The sequence below is a fragment of the Mirounga leonina genome, unplaced genomic scaffold (genome assembly GCF_011800145.1).
Source record: "Mirounga leonina isolate KUSES-001 unplaced genomic scaffold, KU_Mleo_1.0 Mir_353, whole genome shotgun sequence".
NCBI lineage: Eukaryota > Metazoa > Chordata > Mammalia > Carnivora > Phocidae > Mirounga > Mirounga leonina.
The window spans coordinates 3,037,336-3,054,422 of record NW_023270699.1 but is presented as its reverse complement, the minus strand read 5'-3'; the positions used below and the strand labels follow the sequence as shown (position 1 = coordinate 3,054,422).

Here is a 17,087-nt window from a genome sequence, read left to right as displayed (position 1 = left end):
CGAGGGAAAAGGCGAGCCACAGACCAGGACCAGCGTCTGCAGTGCACGTGGACAGAGGACGCGTCCGCAGACAATGTGTGAGCAACTCCCAGAAACACCAGAAGAAGACCGAGTACTCCATGTGTTAGCAAAGGGCAAAGACAGCAACAGGTGCCTCCCACGGAGGCGTGAGCGGCCTGAGAATGCACAGGGGAGGCGGACTGAACCCCCAGGGGCCTACCCCGGACTCCACGGCCTTGCCCCCTGCCCCCCGACCTGAGCCGCCCCCGCCGCCGCTCAGCCACCGCTTCTGCGCCGGCTGCCCGCCTCCGGCCTCGGTCTATTGTCCACGTGGCAGTGAGACGCGACCTCAACACAAAGCGTCCGGGCCCTTCCCCAGCCCCCGCGGCCCTGGGAGAGGTCCCCCACTCCCTTCGGGCATGCTGTCCTTGGTCGCACTGTGCGAGATGCTGCTCGTGCCCCAGGACCCCCGTCGGCGCCCCCACCCCCAGCCCAGTCCCGAGCAGCTGCGTGCGGAAGGAAGTTCTGAGCGGGCCCCGGAGTCAGCAGGGGGCCCCTTGGTCTCCGGGCCTGCAGGCGGGCACCGCTCCATCCCAGTGGGGGCTGCCCGCTGCCCGTCGGTCCCCAGCGAAGGAAGCGCAGTGGCCCTCGGTGCACACGTGGGGGACTGGGAAGGGAGCCAGGGCGTCGGGTGCATTTCCCCCACAGGGATCCTGGTGCATGCCTCGCCTCGGGGAGTTGGCCACCGCTGTTCCCTCTGCCCGGAGGCGCCCTCCTGTTCTTCCAGCTGGTAAGGTGGGCGGCATGGCTCTGCTCCTCGCCGTGGGCGGACCTCAAGCTGCAAATTTAAAGGCAGCTGTGTGCAAACATACAGGATGTCGCGAAGAAGCCTAGCAGGGGCAAGCCCAGTGATACATAAAGATGCCGCTTCTAGAAAACTCGAAAGCTGGTAAAACTGTAACGCTTCATGACGCTTACGGGGATCGCAAGAACACGGCGACCGCAGGCGCGGAGTGGTCCCGAGGAGAGCTCTGTGGTGGGCAGGGCCTGGCCGGGGCTGGTGGCCCTGCTGCTCCTCCAGCTCTTCCTACTTGTCCGCGGTACGTCGCTGAATGCATCACGCAGCTCCCCCCAGACACCACGGCCTGGGGATCACAGTCGCAGGATCTACCCACTGGGCAGCCAGCCCCGGCGGCGTATTTATTTTAAAGGGCTGCTAGACGCTGTCCGCCGGTAGTTTATTTCAGGGGTTCATATCCATATTCAGAACCGAAACTCCCTTGCAGTTGGCGTGTCTCTCCCATTTTTGTGAGGTTTTATCAGTTTTCATACTCATTTCATAGAAAGAGCCTGGAAGCTGTTCATTTTCTTATGAAAATTAAGTTGCACTGAATTGGGTCAATGGGGCATGAGACACTGGGCGTTTCGGGGGAAGAGGTGTCCTTCCTGGGTCGCGGCCGCCTTGCTCTCCGCCCGAGGGATGCAACCCCACGGGGGGTGGCGGCCAGGCAGACCAAGAGAGGCGGGCGGGCGGTCTGCTCCTCCAGCGATCTGCCTTTCCTCTTTTTTTTTTTTTTTAAGATTTTTATTTATTTATTTGACAGAGAGAGAGAGAGCGAGAGCAGGAACACAAGCAGGGGGAGAGAGAGAAGCAGGCTTCCTGCCGAGCAGGGAGCCCGATGTGGGACTCGATCCCAGGACCCTGGGATCATGACCTGAGCCGAAGGCAGACGCCTAACGACTGAGCCACCCAGGCGCCCTGCCTTTCCTCTTGTTGCCCACACGCCCTGGCTGCATTGTCCGGCTGCCTGCCTGGGACAGTGTGGTCAGCAACCAACGCGGTTTCCTCGAGTCTCAAAAGGTTGTGTGGATCAGCTGGGACGGAGCCCGATCCAATGAGGTCCCTTCCTTGTGGCCGTGTTCGGGCTCCTCCGAATCCCCGTGCCTGGCAAGGACCGGGACTGGACCTCGGTGACCCCGTCTGTCTCCCCGCCTTCAGCCTTTAGGGTCTCAGCCACACGGCCCTGGACGGACTCGTCTGCCCCGAACACTTCTCGGAGCAAGTCCCCTGACCCGCCTCTTCCGTCCGAGCATCCACTTCTCAAGGGTCGAGCCCTTGTCTCGCCCCGAAATGCCAGCTGAACGTCCTAAGTGCCGACGAGGCGTTTATTCCCGTTTGCTCACTTTGACACACCCACACGGATGGTGCTGGCAGAGCCTCTGGCTGCCAAGCCCCGGACACAGGAAAATCCGAGACAGAAGGCGGGAGTTGTGCAGGGCGGAGCCTCTCCGAGGGCTGGCTTTCCTGCGACTGTCGTGGCAAAGTCTGCAGGTTAGGAGCACAAACTTAAAGCATCTGGGGCCTCCTGACAGTCTCGAAGTCTCCGCAGGTTTACAAACGTCCATGATGAACACTTAAAAAGCTCTTTCTGGGCTGGCTGCCCCGGTCGCTCAGTCGGTTAAGTGTCTGTCTTCGGCTCAGGTCATGATCCCAGGTCCTGGGATCGAGTCCTGTGTTCGGCTCCCTGCTCAGCGGGAAGCCTGCTTCTCCCTCTGCCTGCCACTCCCCCTGCTTGTGCTCTCTGTCAAATAAATAAAATCTTCAAAATAAATACATATAAAGTGTTCTTTCATGAAACAAGAGTGAAATTTGACAGGAGCAATTTAAACAGTCCCACCTAGCAAATCAGAAGTTGAGACTCTCATGTTGATCTTGTTTCTTTGGGAAGACCCCTGCGGCTGGGAAGCGCCGAGCTAAAGTGATGCCCCACGTGATACCCCACCAGGGTCACCCCTGCACGCCCCGTGTGACAGCCTGACCGTCCATCACAAAGGCTCCGGAAGTGAACATGGGATGCCATTCTGTTTGTGCTGTGAGCCAAGGCTTTATTTTTTAGAACTCACCGGCAGTTCTATCCCTTCGGGAAACAAGGAATCCTGAATGGTGAGAAAGTGTTAATTAACCGCTCAGTTTAGATGCTGCAATCACATCACCCACCTTTCTCCAACAGGAGCTCATTCGAAAGAAGTGCATTTTCACCGATTTGCAGGCAGAGGTGACCCTGTCCGCCACCGTGTGACAGTTACAATGATTTTATCCACTATATACCCATGCACACTGTCAGCTTCTGTGTTAGGCCCCCTGTGTCCCAAGAGCAAGCCAAGCACAGGCCTCAGTCAACTGGCGTAAGAGCGGAGCTCACAGGCTGTCCTCACTCTCCATTTGGTTTCGGTCTGAAGACTCAGCATATGATATTCAGGACAAGAAACCTTTTAGTGATATTCCCTGGGCCTGAGCTCATTACAAATCGCAAAGATTTCGGGTGGCTCTTTCCCTTTGCGTGGAGATCTCCATGGGCCTGGGGTGTGGGAGGCCGGCCCGCCACACCGTAGACCGCCCGTGCCTCTGTGCTGGGCGGCTCCCCACCCACCGCGCGCCCGAGCCGGCGGCCGGACCCTCTGTCCTCCTACCCCAGGCCCGTCGTGGGTGCGGAGGGAGGGGTGGTGCGGGGTTCCTGGTTTACTCTGTAAGCTCGTCTTTCTTCCATCAATGTCAGTGGTGATGTTTAAAGGCACTTTTGGAGGCGCCTGGGTGGTGCTGTCGGTTAAGCGACCGACTGTGGGTTTCGGCTCAGGTCGTGATCCCAGGGTCCTGGGATCGAGCCCCACATCGGGCTCCCTGCTCAGCGGGAAGCCTGCTTCTCCCTCTCCCACTCCCCCTGCTTGTGTTCCTGCTCTCGCTGTGTCTCTCTCTGTCAAATAAATAAATAAAAATCTTAAAAAAAAAAAAAAAAAAGATTTTCATTACGTAAAAACAGATGTTCGTGAAAAAACAAAAAACCAAAAAAACCCCAACCCTGGTCAAGTAGGATCTCCTCCCACATATGCTCCGCGTGGTCCAGGGCCAGGGGGTGCCTCCTCCCACGCCAAGGCGCAGGGCCGTCCCCGAGAGCCACGCCGCGGTGTGCCAGGCGATGTGGTCTCTGCTGGGGACAAGGCGCCCCCAGCCGGGGCGTGCGCAGACCTGGAGCAGGCGGGAAGCTGTCAGCGGCACCCCACGGCACACGGGCCGCCACCCTGCGCCGCAGGGAGTCCGTGTGACGTCCCTGCAGCTGTCCAGGGCCGAGCCAGCGGCAATGACGACACAGAAATGGGACCAGGGGCTCTCCTGCAGCTCTGGGCACAGCCAGGTTTTGGGCAGCACTCCTGCTTCACGGCGGCTCTGCGAGCAGACAAGGAAGCTCGCGGGTAAGAGGGGTGGGCCGCAGACGGCATCCGACCCAACAGCCCCCCATGAGTGCCCACGCGGCCCCCCGTGCCATGCTCCCTAGGAGCCTCGGAGGGGAAATGCCGGACTGCTAGTTAGCACGTAGGGAACTGGTAATAAGCCTGACCGTCCCCCGGGTGAATTTTCCCTTAGGGGATGGCGGGTGCGGGGGTTGGACCTCACACCCTAAGTTTGAAACCACGGCTTCGTTTACACCCAAGTCACGGATGGGTATTAATCCTCGCCTCGGGATGGATGAGGAGCACAGCTGCAAGGGAGAGAGTTAGGGACCTTCCTTCCGCGAGAAATAAGCTGCACCGAAAGTACTGTATCACTACAAATTTTATTCAGAAACCCATCTTTGTTTTTTTTTGTTGTTTTTTAAAAAAAATTCCCGTTATGAACTGGTTTGGTCAATCAACTACAACACTGTCTAGCAGACATACGGTAAAAACGGCACGGCTCAGAATCGCCCAGATCTCTCTCGGTCTCTCGACCGCCTCCTGTCGCGCTCCCGTCCCCCGCCGCCGCCGCCACCGCCGCCGCCGCCGCCACGGCCACGGTCTCTAGACCGAGAGCGACGCTCCCGGGACCGGGACCTCGATCTATGCCTGCAACCAAGGAAAAGAAACAAAGCTGTGGCATCCACAGCAGAGCCCGCCACGAAGCCCCGCCACGACGCCCGCTTCTGAACGCTGTACCCCGACGGGGGGACGGCACGGATACAGGGAAATCGCTCCCAGGGGACTGCGCGCCCACACCACGGACGCGCTCCTGTCAGGGAAAAAGAGGGGCTTGGCAGGATCGCGGGGCAGGTCACCCCCCAGGCCTGCGCTTCCAGGGCGCCAGCTCCCAGGATCAGGGACTATGGAACCACCACAGCGCCCCAGACGCACCCCCCCACCCCTGCCCTCCCGAGCTTCGTTGACAACGGAACAATCACCAAACAACGTGTGCAGCTCCTGGTCCCCGTGTGAGGGGAGAGGGGTGAGAACCCCCGGGGTCAGAACGCAAGCCAGGCGGGCAAGGGGCCTCTCCTGACATCCAGGCTCGGCCTCTGTTCCGTGGTCCCACAGGCTGCCCCTCGACACCAGGCCCAGACACACAGACTCTGCCCGATTCTGCGCGTGGTCCCTCCCCCCAAAGCAGGACCCCCAGAGGAAACCCTCCGCACGCGAAGTCCCGCCGTCTGAGGGAGTACGCCCCGCACGCACGAGCCCACTCTTCCCGCCCCCGTCCCCTCACCCAGGTACTGAGGGCTCGCAGGACGTGTGCGTGGGGTAGTCTTTGAAAAGTATGCTTCGTGCCCCAAAATACGCCCTGCACCCCCAACAGTGACCCTCACAGCGAGGCCACGCTCTCCTCGAGCAGGGGCACGGCAGCGAGGCCGCAGGGCGCCCAAGGCCGCGGAAGGACTCACTTCTTGCGCCGACGTCCGTACAGCTCCCGCCGCAGCTCTCTGGAAATGGGCTTCAGGTGCATGAAGTTGCAGAAGCCGCCTCGTGTGCACTCCCTGCGGGGAAGCAGAGCCCACATGTGGCGCGCCGCCCCCCCCCCCCCCCCCCCCCCCCCCCCCCCCCCCCCCCCCCGGCACCTACCCCATCTCGTACTGGCGGCAGCACGCCTCTCGGAAGTCGGTCACCGGGGAGAGCTCCGCGTGGATGGGCTGCCCGTTAAACCAGCGGTTGTTCAGGTCGATCACGGCCTTTTCCGCGTCTTCCTCACGGCGGAACTGCAAAGGTGAAGCGGAGATGCCTGCGGCCCGCGCTCTCCCCAGAAGGACCTCCCGTTACCGGTCCAAATACAAGTTACGTATTCACGGGGTAAAATAAAGCCGAGTGATGTTGCACGGCACATTAAAAAACAGACCATCCTTTATTTGCCATCAGGTCACTTAATTTTGTGATGGCCCCAAATCATACCAGATACACATGACCTTGACTTCCAAATTCATACGGTTAAAACAGCAAATGTGATGATTTGTGTAGGCCACAGAGGTTTAAAAAAATGGGAAGAAGAAACCACACATATAAACCAACTTCTCCTGGGGCGCCTGGGTGGCTCAGTCGGTTAAGTGACTGCCTTCGGCTCAGGTCATGATCCTGGAGCCCCGGGATCGAGTCCCACATTGGGCTCTCTGCTCGGCGGGGAGTCTGCTTCTCCCTCTGACCCTCCCCCCTCTCATGTGCTCTCTCTCTCTCATTCTCTTGCTCTCAAATAAATAAATAAAATCTTTAAAAAATAAATAAATAAACAAACCAACTTCTCCTGTGTCTAGACAGCCCATCAGCAACAGCTGCGGAGATCCCGACAGGGAGGAGCAGCCGGTGACTGTGGTGTCCCTCCCTCCCGCACCCCCATGCCGCTGCCACATCCGGGCTCCAGCCAGCAAACGCCTGAGCACATGAAAATCCACGGCTAGTAGTAAGCGCTCAGAACTTCCAAGTTCACAGCTAAAATCCGGAGGCCCGGGGTCTTCACTCGGCAGCCGCATCAGTCAGGAGACACAACCCTCCACCTGTCACACTCTCCTCACCTTGACGTACACGTTCCCGACTAGGTGGTCTCCAAGGTTATCGCAGACATTCATCTCCTCAACTTCACCGTACTTCTCCTCCATTTCTGTAAAAACCTCCTGCGGGGAGGACAAGGGTTTAAGGCTCACGATACATTAAAGATATAGGAGTAACTGAATATAACTCCTATTTAAGGGTATCTATTAATGAGGAAAAAAATTTAATGCCTTCCAAACAGAAAAGGCAAAGAGGCCTATCACTTTCCAACAGTATCTCACCTCAAAAAATTCGTCATAGTGTTCCTGCATCTCGACGTCACTCACAGCGCCTGTAAACAACAGAAATCTTGCTGGTTAGAGAGGGAACCTTAACCAAGAGAACGCTGCGTTTAACTCAAACTGCTACAGTAACACACATTAGATTATCTAGAGAGGAAACACAACAGAGCTGCATTCTACTGGAGCACTGAAGATACTGCGGGACAGCCAATTGTTAAAATTTTAAAGTGTGGTGGGGTTTTTAAATGCCCCTTATGACAGTCTCAATTCTGGCTATTAAAATCACAACAAGTTTTAATCAGCATCAAAGGGCCATGTTTTCAGAAAGTGTAAGGAAAAAAATTACCCTCAAGAAATTTTTTAAATGAAAATTTTCTTCCTTTCACGATTTAAAATAGAGGCCAAAGAATCACACTGATTTTTTTTCCTCTTTATTAGGCTAAAATAAAAGAAGTTGAAATCAGGGTAAGTGATTAAGAGCTAATGTTCCTGACTAATTTCTTTTACAGATTAGCAGCCACACAATGCTATTATAAAATTCTTTCTGATGCGATTAAAACCCAAATGACCATAAATGAAGACTCAGTACGATAATTACCAAGTTCAATTACAGTACTTCGAATGCCCCTGAATAAAGGGAAAGTTACAATGCTTTGCTGAAGAAAGCATTCTTATTTTATATTCCGGAACTATTTCCATCAAGTTTATTCTTCGTAATTCACATGCACTAAGTGAAATCACATCCACTGTGTGGATAGACTTTTTCAAGTTCACATTCTCTCCTCATTATCATTCTCTCTACTAAATGTCACCTTTCAAATTCTAGAGTTCTCTTAACCTACATCTGAGAAATCACAAAGCTGGCGAGTCAAGAAGCCAGTGTTCCACACAGCTGGATCCAGGAGCCTACAAGGCTGAGTGGCTTTAAGGCCGGGCCAGCTTCATGCTCAGGTGCCCCCTTCCATGACCGCACTCCTGGCCTCACCTGGCGCACCCCACTGAAGGTGCTGGAGCCGAGGCACTCGGGTCTACCCACTGGGCCGCCCCGGAGCAGTTTCCTCGCTCTCTGGAAAACCTTCTCTTCATGGACAGGAACTTTAATCTTTGGATTCTGAGAAGGGTTTAAATTTACTTTCTAATGCATGGGAGGGGGAAGGGGGGATTCCTGCATTTTATTTTAATTTTTTTTAAGATTTTATTTCAGAGAGAGAGACACAGTGAGAGAGGGAGCACAAGCAGGGGGAGTGGGAGAGGGAGAAGCAGGCTTCCTACTGAGCAGGGAGCCCTATGTGGGGCTCGATCGCAGGGCCCTGGGATCATGACCTGAGCCGAAGGCAGACGCCTAACGACTGAGCCACCCAGGCGCCCCGATTCCTGCATTTTAGTTGTTTTTGAATTTCCAGGAATCCAGCTTGCTTTAGAACCCGAAACCTCTTGAATGCATTAGGCAACAACTACTCCTGACGGCCCAGTCCAATTTAAAAGCTGTCGTGAACAAAACCTCCTTCCCTGGGTAGAAATCAGGCTCTAAACAACAGAACAGCTAGTCGGGAGAAGAGAAGCCTATTCCAAAAGGCAGATTTTAATGTTTACATTCCCTTCTCACATCAGAAAAAAACGAAGACAAAAGATATCTGCACGCTCAAAGTGCTAGTAGTGTTGAGAATCAGGCTCTGGTGGTGGTTCAAATACTGTTGCACTCATGATAATTCTATTCTCTCACTGGAGAGCAGTATGGTATCTTAGTAAACTTCTGTAAAGTGAGATATGAAAATGCTCCATAGTGGGCCTATTTTACCTTCTATACTCCGCTTAAAAATTTTCAGTCAACCAAATGACTCGGGCAGAACAGAGATGAGGAATTAAGAAACTGGTAACTGCAAAGTCATCTACATGACTCAATAGATTTTACAGACCACCACCTGAAAATACCCAGTTTTCTCACAGAAACATTCTTAAACTGGGATTCATAATTCTATAGATGAAAGGGTATGTTAAAAAGTTGTAAATTTAGGGGAACTGATGAACCCGACTGGTTGAAATTTACTCGAAGCGTCTGTTGCAGGTTCATCAGCTTAAATGGGTTTCTTCCTAAATTGAAAAATCGGAATTTCATTTAATGTGTTGAATCTGGACCCCATAATCAGAATATTTGGTACAGCTAAACTTTTATTCTGTAGCATACGCACAACAAGAGCACTGTGAATCGCAGGTAAAGACACGAAGAAAACTAATCCAACATTGTTTTGTCAACGAAGCATCCGCAGTCCCCAGGTAAACGATCAGGGCAAAGAATGATTAATTGTTGTTACTCAATCATCAACCTCTCATTCGTTTTACCCCAGGGCAGGGTTGTTACAAAAATTATTTAATAAGTCCATATATAAGCATTTCCCTCCACCTATTGATCTTGTTTCTTTAAGAAAACAAAGCAAAACCAAGTATTTTAAAACCAGGGCTACCAAGTAAATCCTGTTACCATCAGACTCAGGGACACAAATGATCCGCTACCCGGTCAGGATCAGCGTGGAGAAACACAGTGTCTCGGCAGGAAAACCTTACAAGCCCCTCCCCCACAGACCCGTGCACTCACACGTGCACAACTGGGAGGCACCCCCTGTCTGGGGCCAGCCCAAGTGGGCAAGTGGAATGCTGGGACCATTCCACTCAGTGTAGATCGCCCTGTAAGCTGAGGGGCTGTGGGCCAAGGGTGTGTTGGACTTCGATCTGTGGCTGTCCGGGGGCATCTGTGGACAGCACCTTCTACGAATTTTTGCAGCTTCAAAACAAACTGGTGAATGAAGCGGTTCGGTTTGGACCCCTTGATTTTAACAGGAGTCCAGGATGTTCGCTGCAATTTATCCAGATGAAGAAACGGATTCCATGGCTCCAGAGCCATAAAATTGAAATTTTAACTTTCTGAAATTTCCAGTGACACTAACGTGGATCCTGTTCTCGAAAAACTACCCCTCAGGAAACACAACGTTTGTAACTTAAATTACTTCCCCAAACAGGAAGAAACGGGCCATATCTACTAAATGCCCAGTTTAGCCCCGTTTCCCTGCCAAACACACCTTCTCTTCCCCACACGTAGTAAGCTAGCTCCTGCAGCTGCAGACAGCTGCACAAAGGACTCTGATCAAGGACTGAGTCGGCACAGGGCTGGCGTTGAGGAAAACTCCGGGGAGTCCATGCAACTCGGAGCACCCTCATTTGGGAAACGCCCTCGGAACAATGCTCTCACAATTAAAGCCTGAGCTCCAGAATGGAGCTTAAGAAAAAGCCTAATAAAAAAATAAAATCTCAAAAATAACTTCAGAACAATTCGTTTCTTAATGTGAGAGAAACTTTCAAATACTGTTGCTCTTAAGAGGGGAAGGATGTAACTGCACATTTAATTCCAAGTATACTCTCCCCTAGGATGACGGTCAAGGTAAAGGAAGAGCAGCAGCTCCAAACTACGGTACAGGGAGGGTATCCTTTCCGGCCATTTTTCACTTCTTAAGTGGGCAGGAGTTCCAACCTCAGAGGCTTCCATGGGGTCAGTGGGACAAAAGCTCTGGGCACGTCTAGTGAAAGGCCGTCCTTGACCCTACAGCGGCAGACCAGGTGGAGCGGACACTGAGCTCTGACACGCAAGCCCAGGGAACCAGGGAAGGAACTTGTATGAACTTACAGCGCAAACCGTCAGCAGACTGGGAAGAGTTTTGAGGGTTACGGTAAATGTTCAAGAGGGCAATGGTCTGAAATACAAAACGCAACAACTTTATATTATGGAAAATTAAATTTAAACACTTAACCGGTTTCCTGTGGCGATCACGTCAGTCAAGACTCAGTGCTGAAAAAAGAGCAAGTTATTTTCCTCCGAAGCAGAGATGTTTTCTCTTAGCTGGTCGCTGTCTTGGAGTGCCCTAACACTGCAACGTCACAGAGATCCCATGATATGCTGATATTGTATTTCTGTTCACGGGACGCAAAGATTTCCCACTGCCAAGTTCCAATCCAGGTCAGAATGCAAGCAACTTGGCAGGTTACTACCAAAATGGTCTTCCGTATTACAGAACGCGTCATGAGCTGAGAAAGTGCCCGCATCAACTGACGACAAAAACCACAGGAGCAGAGAAATACAATAATTACATATCATGAAATCTCCACTTCCTAGAGGAAAAACTGTAATGGTGAAATAAAACCCACACTTATTGGGCAACTTACCTTATTGATTCCTAAATATTCCTAAGAGTTGTAACTTTACAGAAAGAACTTAATAAAGGCCAGGGGTTCAGGCACCGGAAAGACCAGTGATTGGCTGGCAGCTGTCAGGTGTCACCTGGACAGACCCCCTCCCTCTCGTCAACAAACGTCAACCCAGGGAAGAGGCCTCCCCAGCGCCCTTGCCGACGACAGCCTCCTGAACGTGGCCAAGTACCAGGTTCTTGCTGTAGGTACCAAGGCTTCCCAGCACCTTGTCCTGTTTGCAACAGCTCTATGTCAGCAGCTCAGAAGCCAACATTATTTGTCTCAATTAAGAGTGGGCTCTTTAACACCATTGTTTTAAAAAAATTTCTCCAACTGTGGGACTTACAGTGTGAGCCGTCAGCCGTCTGTGCACTGTTTTGGGGATTACGATAGATGTTTTGAATCAAGATGGTCTGCGGGGAAAAAAAAATAAAAAGGGGAATTCTACTGGCTGCTGTGCATGTATTAGACAATTGCAAAGAGACAACTTGTTTGCAAATGGCTCAACGCTTGCTTGTTTGTTTCCCACAAGTCAGACACTTGTCCTCTGAAGAGCACACCCAAACCATCATATTATGAAAACAGAGTGTGAGCAGTGACTTCGGTCAAGTCAGCCAGCAACCAAGAAGAAACTGTAGCCGTTATTCTCAGTGGTCCCACGTCATTCAAGTGTTTTAGTGAAAAATAAATCACACTAACGTTTTCTTATACTTCAAGCTAGTAGATGCTAAGATGTCGAAAAATTCACATGATAATCATATTCCCCACACAAAATTATATTTTTTAAAACCAAATGTGTCAGTCAACTGTATGCAGTCCATCAAGCTGTCTGGTCTCACAGGAAACAGGCGCACCAAATGGGTGTCCTGACTGTCACGGACACGTATCTATACACATTCCTGTTTGCTTGGGGGGACCTCTGTTTACATAATACAATAGCTTAAACATCTGTTCTTTTCCGATCCTTCTTTTAAGGGAAAAAAATCCTTTTAGCCCTTGTCCTTTAAACTGGATCAGGCAGACTTGAAACCTTACATTGTACCGTTCTTCTTAAAATCAAGTTGTCTGAAAAAACAAACCATGTTTAAGTTAGTAGGCTAATATATTACATGAATCTTAATGTCCACATCACTGCAAGAAGCTTAAAAAGAAACCCACACTGAACTTTACAAGCTGAATGAATACACTGCATGATTTAGAAAAATAAATGTTCAGTCTCAACAACATAGGTCCAAAGCAGTTTGGTGAGTGGTTTTACAAAAGCAGTCATTCTATTTCTAGCTACACTTCCAGAAAGAAGTTGTGTGGGTACTCCCCAAAGGTCTGCTGTGGGGAAACCCCAGAGGAGGAACATCCAACAGCCAGACCACGCACGCACACACACACGCACACACACACACGCAGACCCTTCTTGCAGGGCGTGGCATCTTCCCCGGGCCATCAAGTACTGTCCCGGGTCACCTTATCTAAGCCTCGGCTATTTCCCAAAGTTGACTTGACTCCGTTTTCAACTGGAATCACCAGCATGTGTAACAACTCTGATATAGAGCTATACTGAGCCTAATTATTCAACAAGAAATTCATTTTAGGTCTCACTCAGGTCATCTGGCAGTGGCTGTTTAGTGAAGGAAACTTCACTCAAATGGGACAATGCAGTTCTATTACAATCGGGGGAGGTCAGGATTGCCTGAAACCAACCAACCAACCAAGCCAATCAGAACGAGATGCTCAGGTAAACACATACAACGGACCCCACCAAACATTAATGGAATCACTATCTCTTTTTGACCCACAGTACTCAAATTAACTTCACATTAACATTCCGAGGCAATTAGTGATTCAGAAAGAAAATAAACCAAGTGTCTCTGGATAACTTAAAGAAAACTTTCCTGACAGGATCATTTCCCTCTCAGCCCAACACTTGGCACATCTCTAAGTAACCCCCCCAAATAAAAAAACTCAGTGGACACTTATGACATTTGGTTACTGCCCAATCTCTGACCACCGGCTTAGTTGGGGAGATTTAGTTCATAAATCAAAGCACTTAAAAAAAGTTGCAATAAACAAAGTTTAAAGCAAGATCTCCGATATTCTGAAATTCAAAGAGACATATTCGTAGGTTTAGATTCTTGTTATACCAACCACGCCGTTATCAGTAGAATAATGGGGGAAAGGAAGCCATCACCCTCCTTCTAAAAACACATTACACTGAGGGTTTTCTATGGGCTTAAATTAGAAAATACAAATGTCTCTCTCTTATAGCAATTGGCTCATTTTCCTAAATACTCACAGGAAAACGTAAATATCTGTTCTGTCAGAAGTTTAAAAGATGTGAACAGAACAATGTGAGCTCAAAGGCAGAGTCCGGCAGCTTCCAGGGGCTACACACCATAGTTACCCAATGGTTCAGGGGATGCTCACTCAGACTTCGCCGTAAGTTGAAAGGAGCTCAAAAGTCCTCAGTCTGGAAAGACTATAGTTTTTCAAATTCCAAACATTCAGATAAACATGGGCGGAAGTTTTCTGTCCCTATGACAGGTGCTTTCTCCCTTTAACTCATCAGTGATCACTTGTAGGGTGCAAACTCTTGCCTGTTCTTCGATTAACGAACAAAACCAGTTTCTGATTGATCTGAACTCACAGCAGACCTAAACTCAAGCTAACAGGCAGCATCTCTCAACTGACCAAATAGACCGGCTACAAATAACTGAAGGTAAATGCCCATCTTCTAAAGTTAAGTGCCATTTTTCATGTTTCTATGACATGATGTCATTGCTCTCCCCTCGCGTGGGGTTCTGAAAGAGGGGGCGCACCCAGGACTGCTGGAGAAGCCCTGAGCGTGTGGCAAGCTAGCCCTGCTGAGAATGGCAAGAGCACCTCCTGTGGGCGGCTCGGTTGGTCTCGGCTGCCTGGAGGGCAAAGAGCACAAAGCCCGCCGGCCTTGGCTTCTACTGGTGCCTGCAAAAGCAGCTAAGTTCGTGCCGAAGCAGCCGCCCCCGCCGGACCCGTCTATGGAGGGGCACAAGGGGTGGCAAGGCGGCAGAGACCAGGCACAGCCAACAGGCAAACACTGAGCACGTCTTTGTAAAAAGCTTCCCAAACGGTGAGAGGAGGGACCTGTCTCAGAGACTGCCCCCTGGAGTGGCTCACCTGCCTCATTCTCATTTAAACAGAAGAACAAACTCACGAACACAAATGGAGAATAGACCCACTAGAGAAAAAAATGTCCTACGTAATACATGGAAATTATTAACTGCCTCTGTAAAGTACATGAAGTTTTGATAATTTACATGAAAACAGAAAAAAGAAAGGAAAAACAAACAAACCTGGCTAAAGGTCGGTTTATTGTGCAACCGAGAGCATCTGTCTCCATGACGACATGCTCCAATTTTGAAATAAAATGAACAGTTGACTCTGTAAGGGAAAATAAGAGCGGATTACTTTGCTGGGAAGACGGACACATGCACATACGTCAACACCACGATACATGCTACCAAACTGCTTTTCCTTTGCTTCAGGCAAACACAGGCATACGGATTTCTGGGGTAGCAGGTACCTTTCCCTTTCCCGGCAGCATTTCAGGAAGACTTCGCTTTAATTTGCCTCCTGACGAACACGCTACTCTTTCAATGACAGGTGCTCGAACCCCATCCCAGGACCCCTCATCCGTATCCACTCCACTCTCAGCTACTTGTTCTGCTCTATTGTTTTCTCTTAAATTGAATATTTAGTTTAAAACTAAATTTAATTTAAAAACGTATCAGTTCTCTAGTGTTCTATGATGAAATTCTCTCTTGAGGACACCAATACAGCACGGTGAGGGTTAAGATCCTGACTCTGCCACTAGCCACCTGGGCTTGGGCAAGTCACCCCACCTCTCCTGGTCCCAGGAGCCATCTGTAAAATGAGGAAAATGCCAAGGTGGCTTTGTTCCAAGAATCAGAGACAGCGTGTGCGCTTCATACATAGCGCTCGTTAAATGCAATCATTATCTAACGAAGTCCATATTCTCTCATTCGTGATGCCAGACCAACCGGAAATTTCCAAACACAGGTCTGAAGTAACAGTCTCCTGGTTTCAATACACCAAAGACAAGCTATTGGGGAATTCATCCACCTGTTCCTACATAAGGCCACCTTCTATCTATACCGCAAAGGCCTCCTCCCTTACTAGTGTTCAAATACTGGGATGATCCAGATGATATCAAAACTAGCAATCCAGCCATCGTGACAACAACGTCAGGTGGCTCAGACCTGTGATGAATTATGAAATCTTACTGGATGGGCCCCATTCAAAGTTAGACTTGCAGAGGCGGGAGGGTTACCCTGTAGATTCAATTTTTTAGCAAGTGCCCCATGTTCAGACAGCTGATCCAGTTAGCCTCAACAAAATCTGATGGTTCACAAATATCAATTAGCCACTGATTTATTATTAGGTAGCAATAAACACAGGGAAGTCTGAATTTATCAGGGGAGGAAAACGATTACTATATATATTTGCAAACTCATCGTATTGTTTTACTTTACGTAATTTAAGTTGAATATATAACTTACATCTTCAGAAAGTCACCTGAAAACGAAGAGCTTATTTTAAGAATACCTCAGAATGGGCAACACCCCCACCTGAACAATACCCAGCTATTCTCTCTAATTAAAACAATCTTTGTTCCTGTACTTCCAGAGATGGCTTTCATTTCATAATGCTCAATTAGAGATTAGTATATCAGTCAAACTTTCCTAGTAATAAACTTTTAGTGATCCACTTATTAAACTACTGAAATAAAAGAGAGAAAATAAAAAAGTGTGACCCAATATCACAGAGAAGAAATTAGAGAACTAACCTTTGCTTGGATTTAGCAAACGTCCATAACTTCAAATGTAGGACTATCTAAATCTTTTTAATTGGTACACACCTACGTTTTACTTCTAGCTTGAAAAAAAAAAAGTTAGCAGGAATCATCACCTTCGTTTTTTAGGAGTTGATACTGTCTCCTGGAACTTAAAACCCACAAGTCCCCCTAAAATGAGACTATGAGTAATCTCGTTTCCCAAATTAAAGCCATGCCTTTTACTATACGACAGCTCTAACAGGCTGAAATGTGGTTACTTACATCAGGAATATAAAAAAGGTTACTGGAATAAACTTCTAAACTAAAAGTGTTGCTGAGTACAGCAAAAGCACCACCCAAAGGAGCTTTTTACAAGAGCAGGGAAGAAAAATCCACGGACTAGAAGTCACGGCACTATTACAAGCTCAAGAATGAAATTAATGATGCATCTTCTTAAGTCCACGCTCAGAGAAGGCTCTTTTCCCAGCAGAGCTGGCCATTCATTTAGGATGGTATTTACAGGTAAGTTCCCCGGGGGCCTCCTGCCAGCCTCTTCCACGGCACTTAACAAGCTTTGGTGCGTTTTACTTTAATTATGCTTTCCGGGACAAGCACCTCCTCCCCTCCAGTTCCTCGAGATCACAATCCAAATTTTGTTCATCTTTAAGTCAGCAGAGACTGACTTAGGTTGACAACAATGTTTCTGGAGTGACTATGACTGATGATTGCGTCTTGTGGTTTTGCTACTAAAAAACAGAACCCCCTCTTCCAAACAACACGAGAGGTTTTACAAGACAGACTGCATCCTGGAAAACAGAAACAATGTAAAGGGTGGGGGCGCCTTGCGGGCTCAGGCCACAGAGCAGTGCCCTTGGTCTCAGGGTTCTGAGTTCCAGCCCCACGCTGGGTGTAGAGATCACTTAAAAATAAAATCTTTAAGGGCGCCTGGGTGGCTCAGCTGG

The 17,087-nt window shown here is 49.7% G+C and overlaps 1 protein-coding gene across 5 annotated transcripts; it reads right to left on the bottom strand.

The window, feature by feature from the left end:
* Positions 1-4,591: 4,591 nt before the first annotated feature.
* On the bottom strand, positions 4,592-14,971 carry U2AF1 (U2 small nuclear RNA auxiliary factor 1). Of its 5 annotated transcripts, XM_035030096.1 has the most exons (8): positions 14,624-14,971; positions 11,644-11,710; positions 10,738-10,804; positions 7,062-7,111; positions 6,804-6,902; positions 5,866-5,999; positions 5,688-5,780; positions 4,592-4,878 (listed from the first exon to the last, which is right to left on the bottom strand). In XM_035030096.1, the coding sequence occupies exons 4-8, from the start codon at positions 7,089-7,091 to the stop codon at positions 4,731-4,733; spliced, it is 504 nt and encodes a 167-aa protein (XP_034885987.1). In that variant the 5' UTR covers positions 7,092-7,111; positions 10,738-10,804; positions 11,644-11,710; positions 14,624-14,971; the 3' UTR covers positions 4,592-4,730. The 5 variants fall into 5 exon arrangements, with proteins under 5 accessions (XP_034885987.1, XP_034885988.1, XP_034885985.1 ...); XM_035030097.1 differs by lacking the exon at positions 10,738-10,804; XM_035030094.1 differs by lacking the exon at positions 11,644-11,710.
* Positions 14,972-17,087: the final 2,116 nt, after the last annotated feature.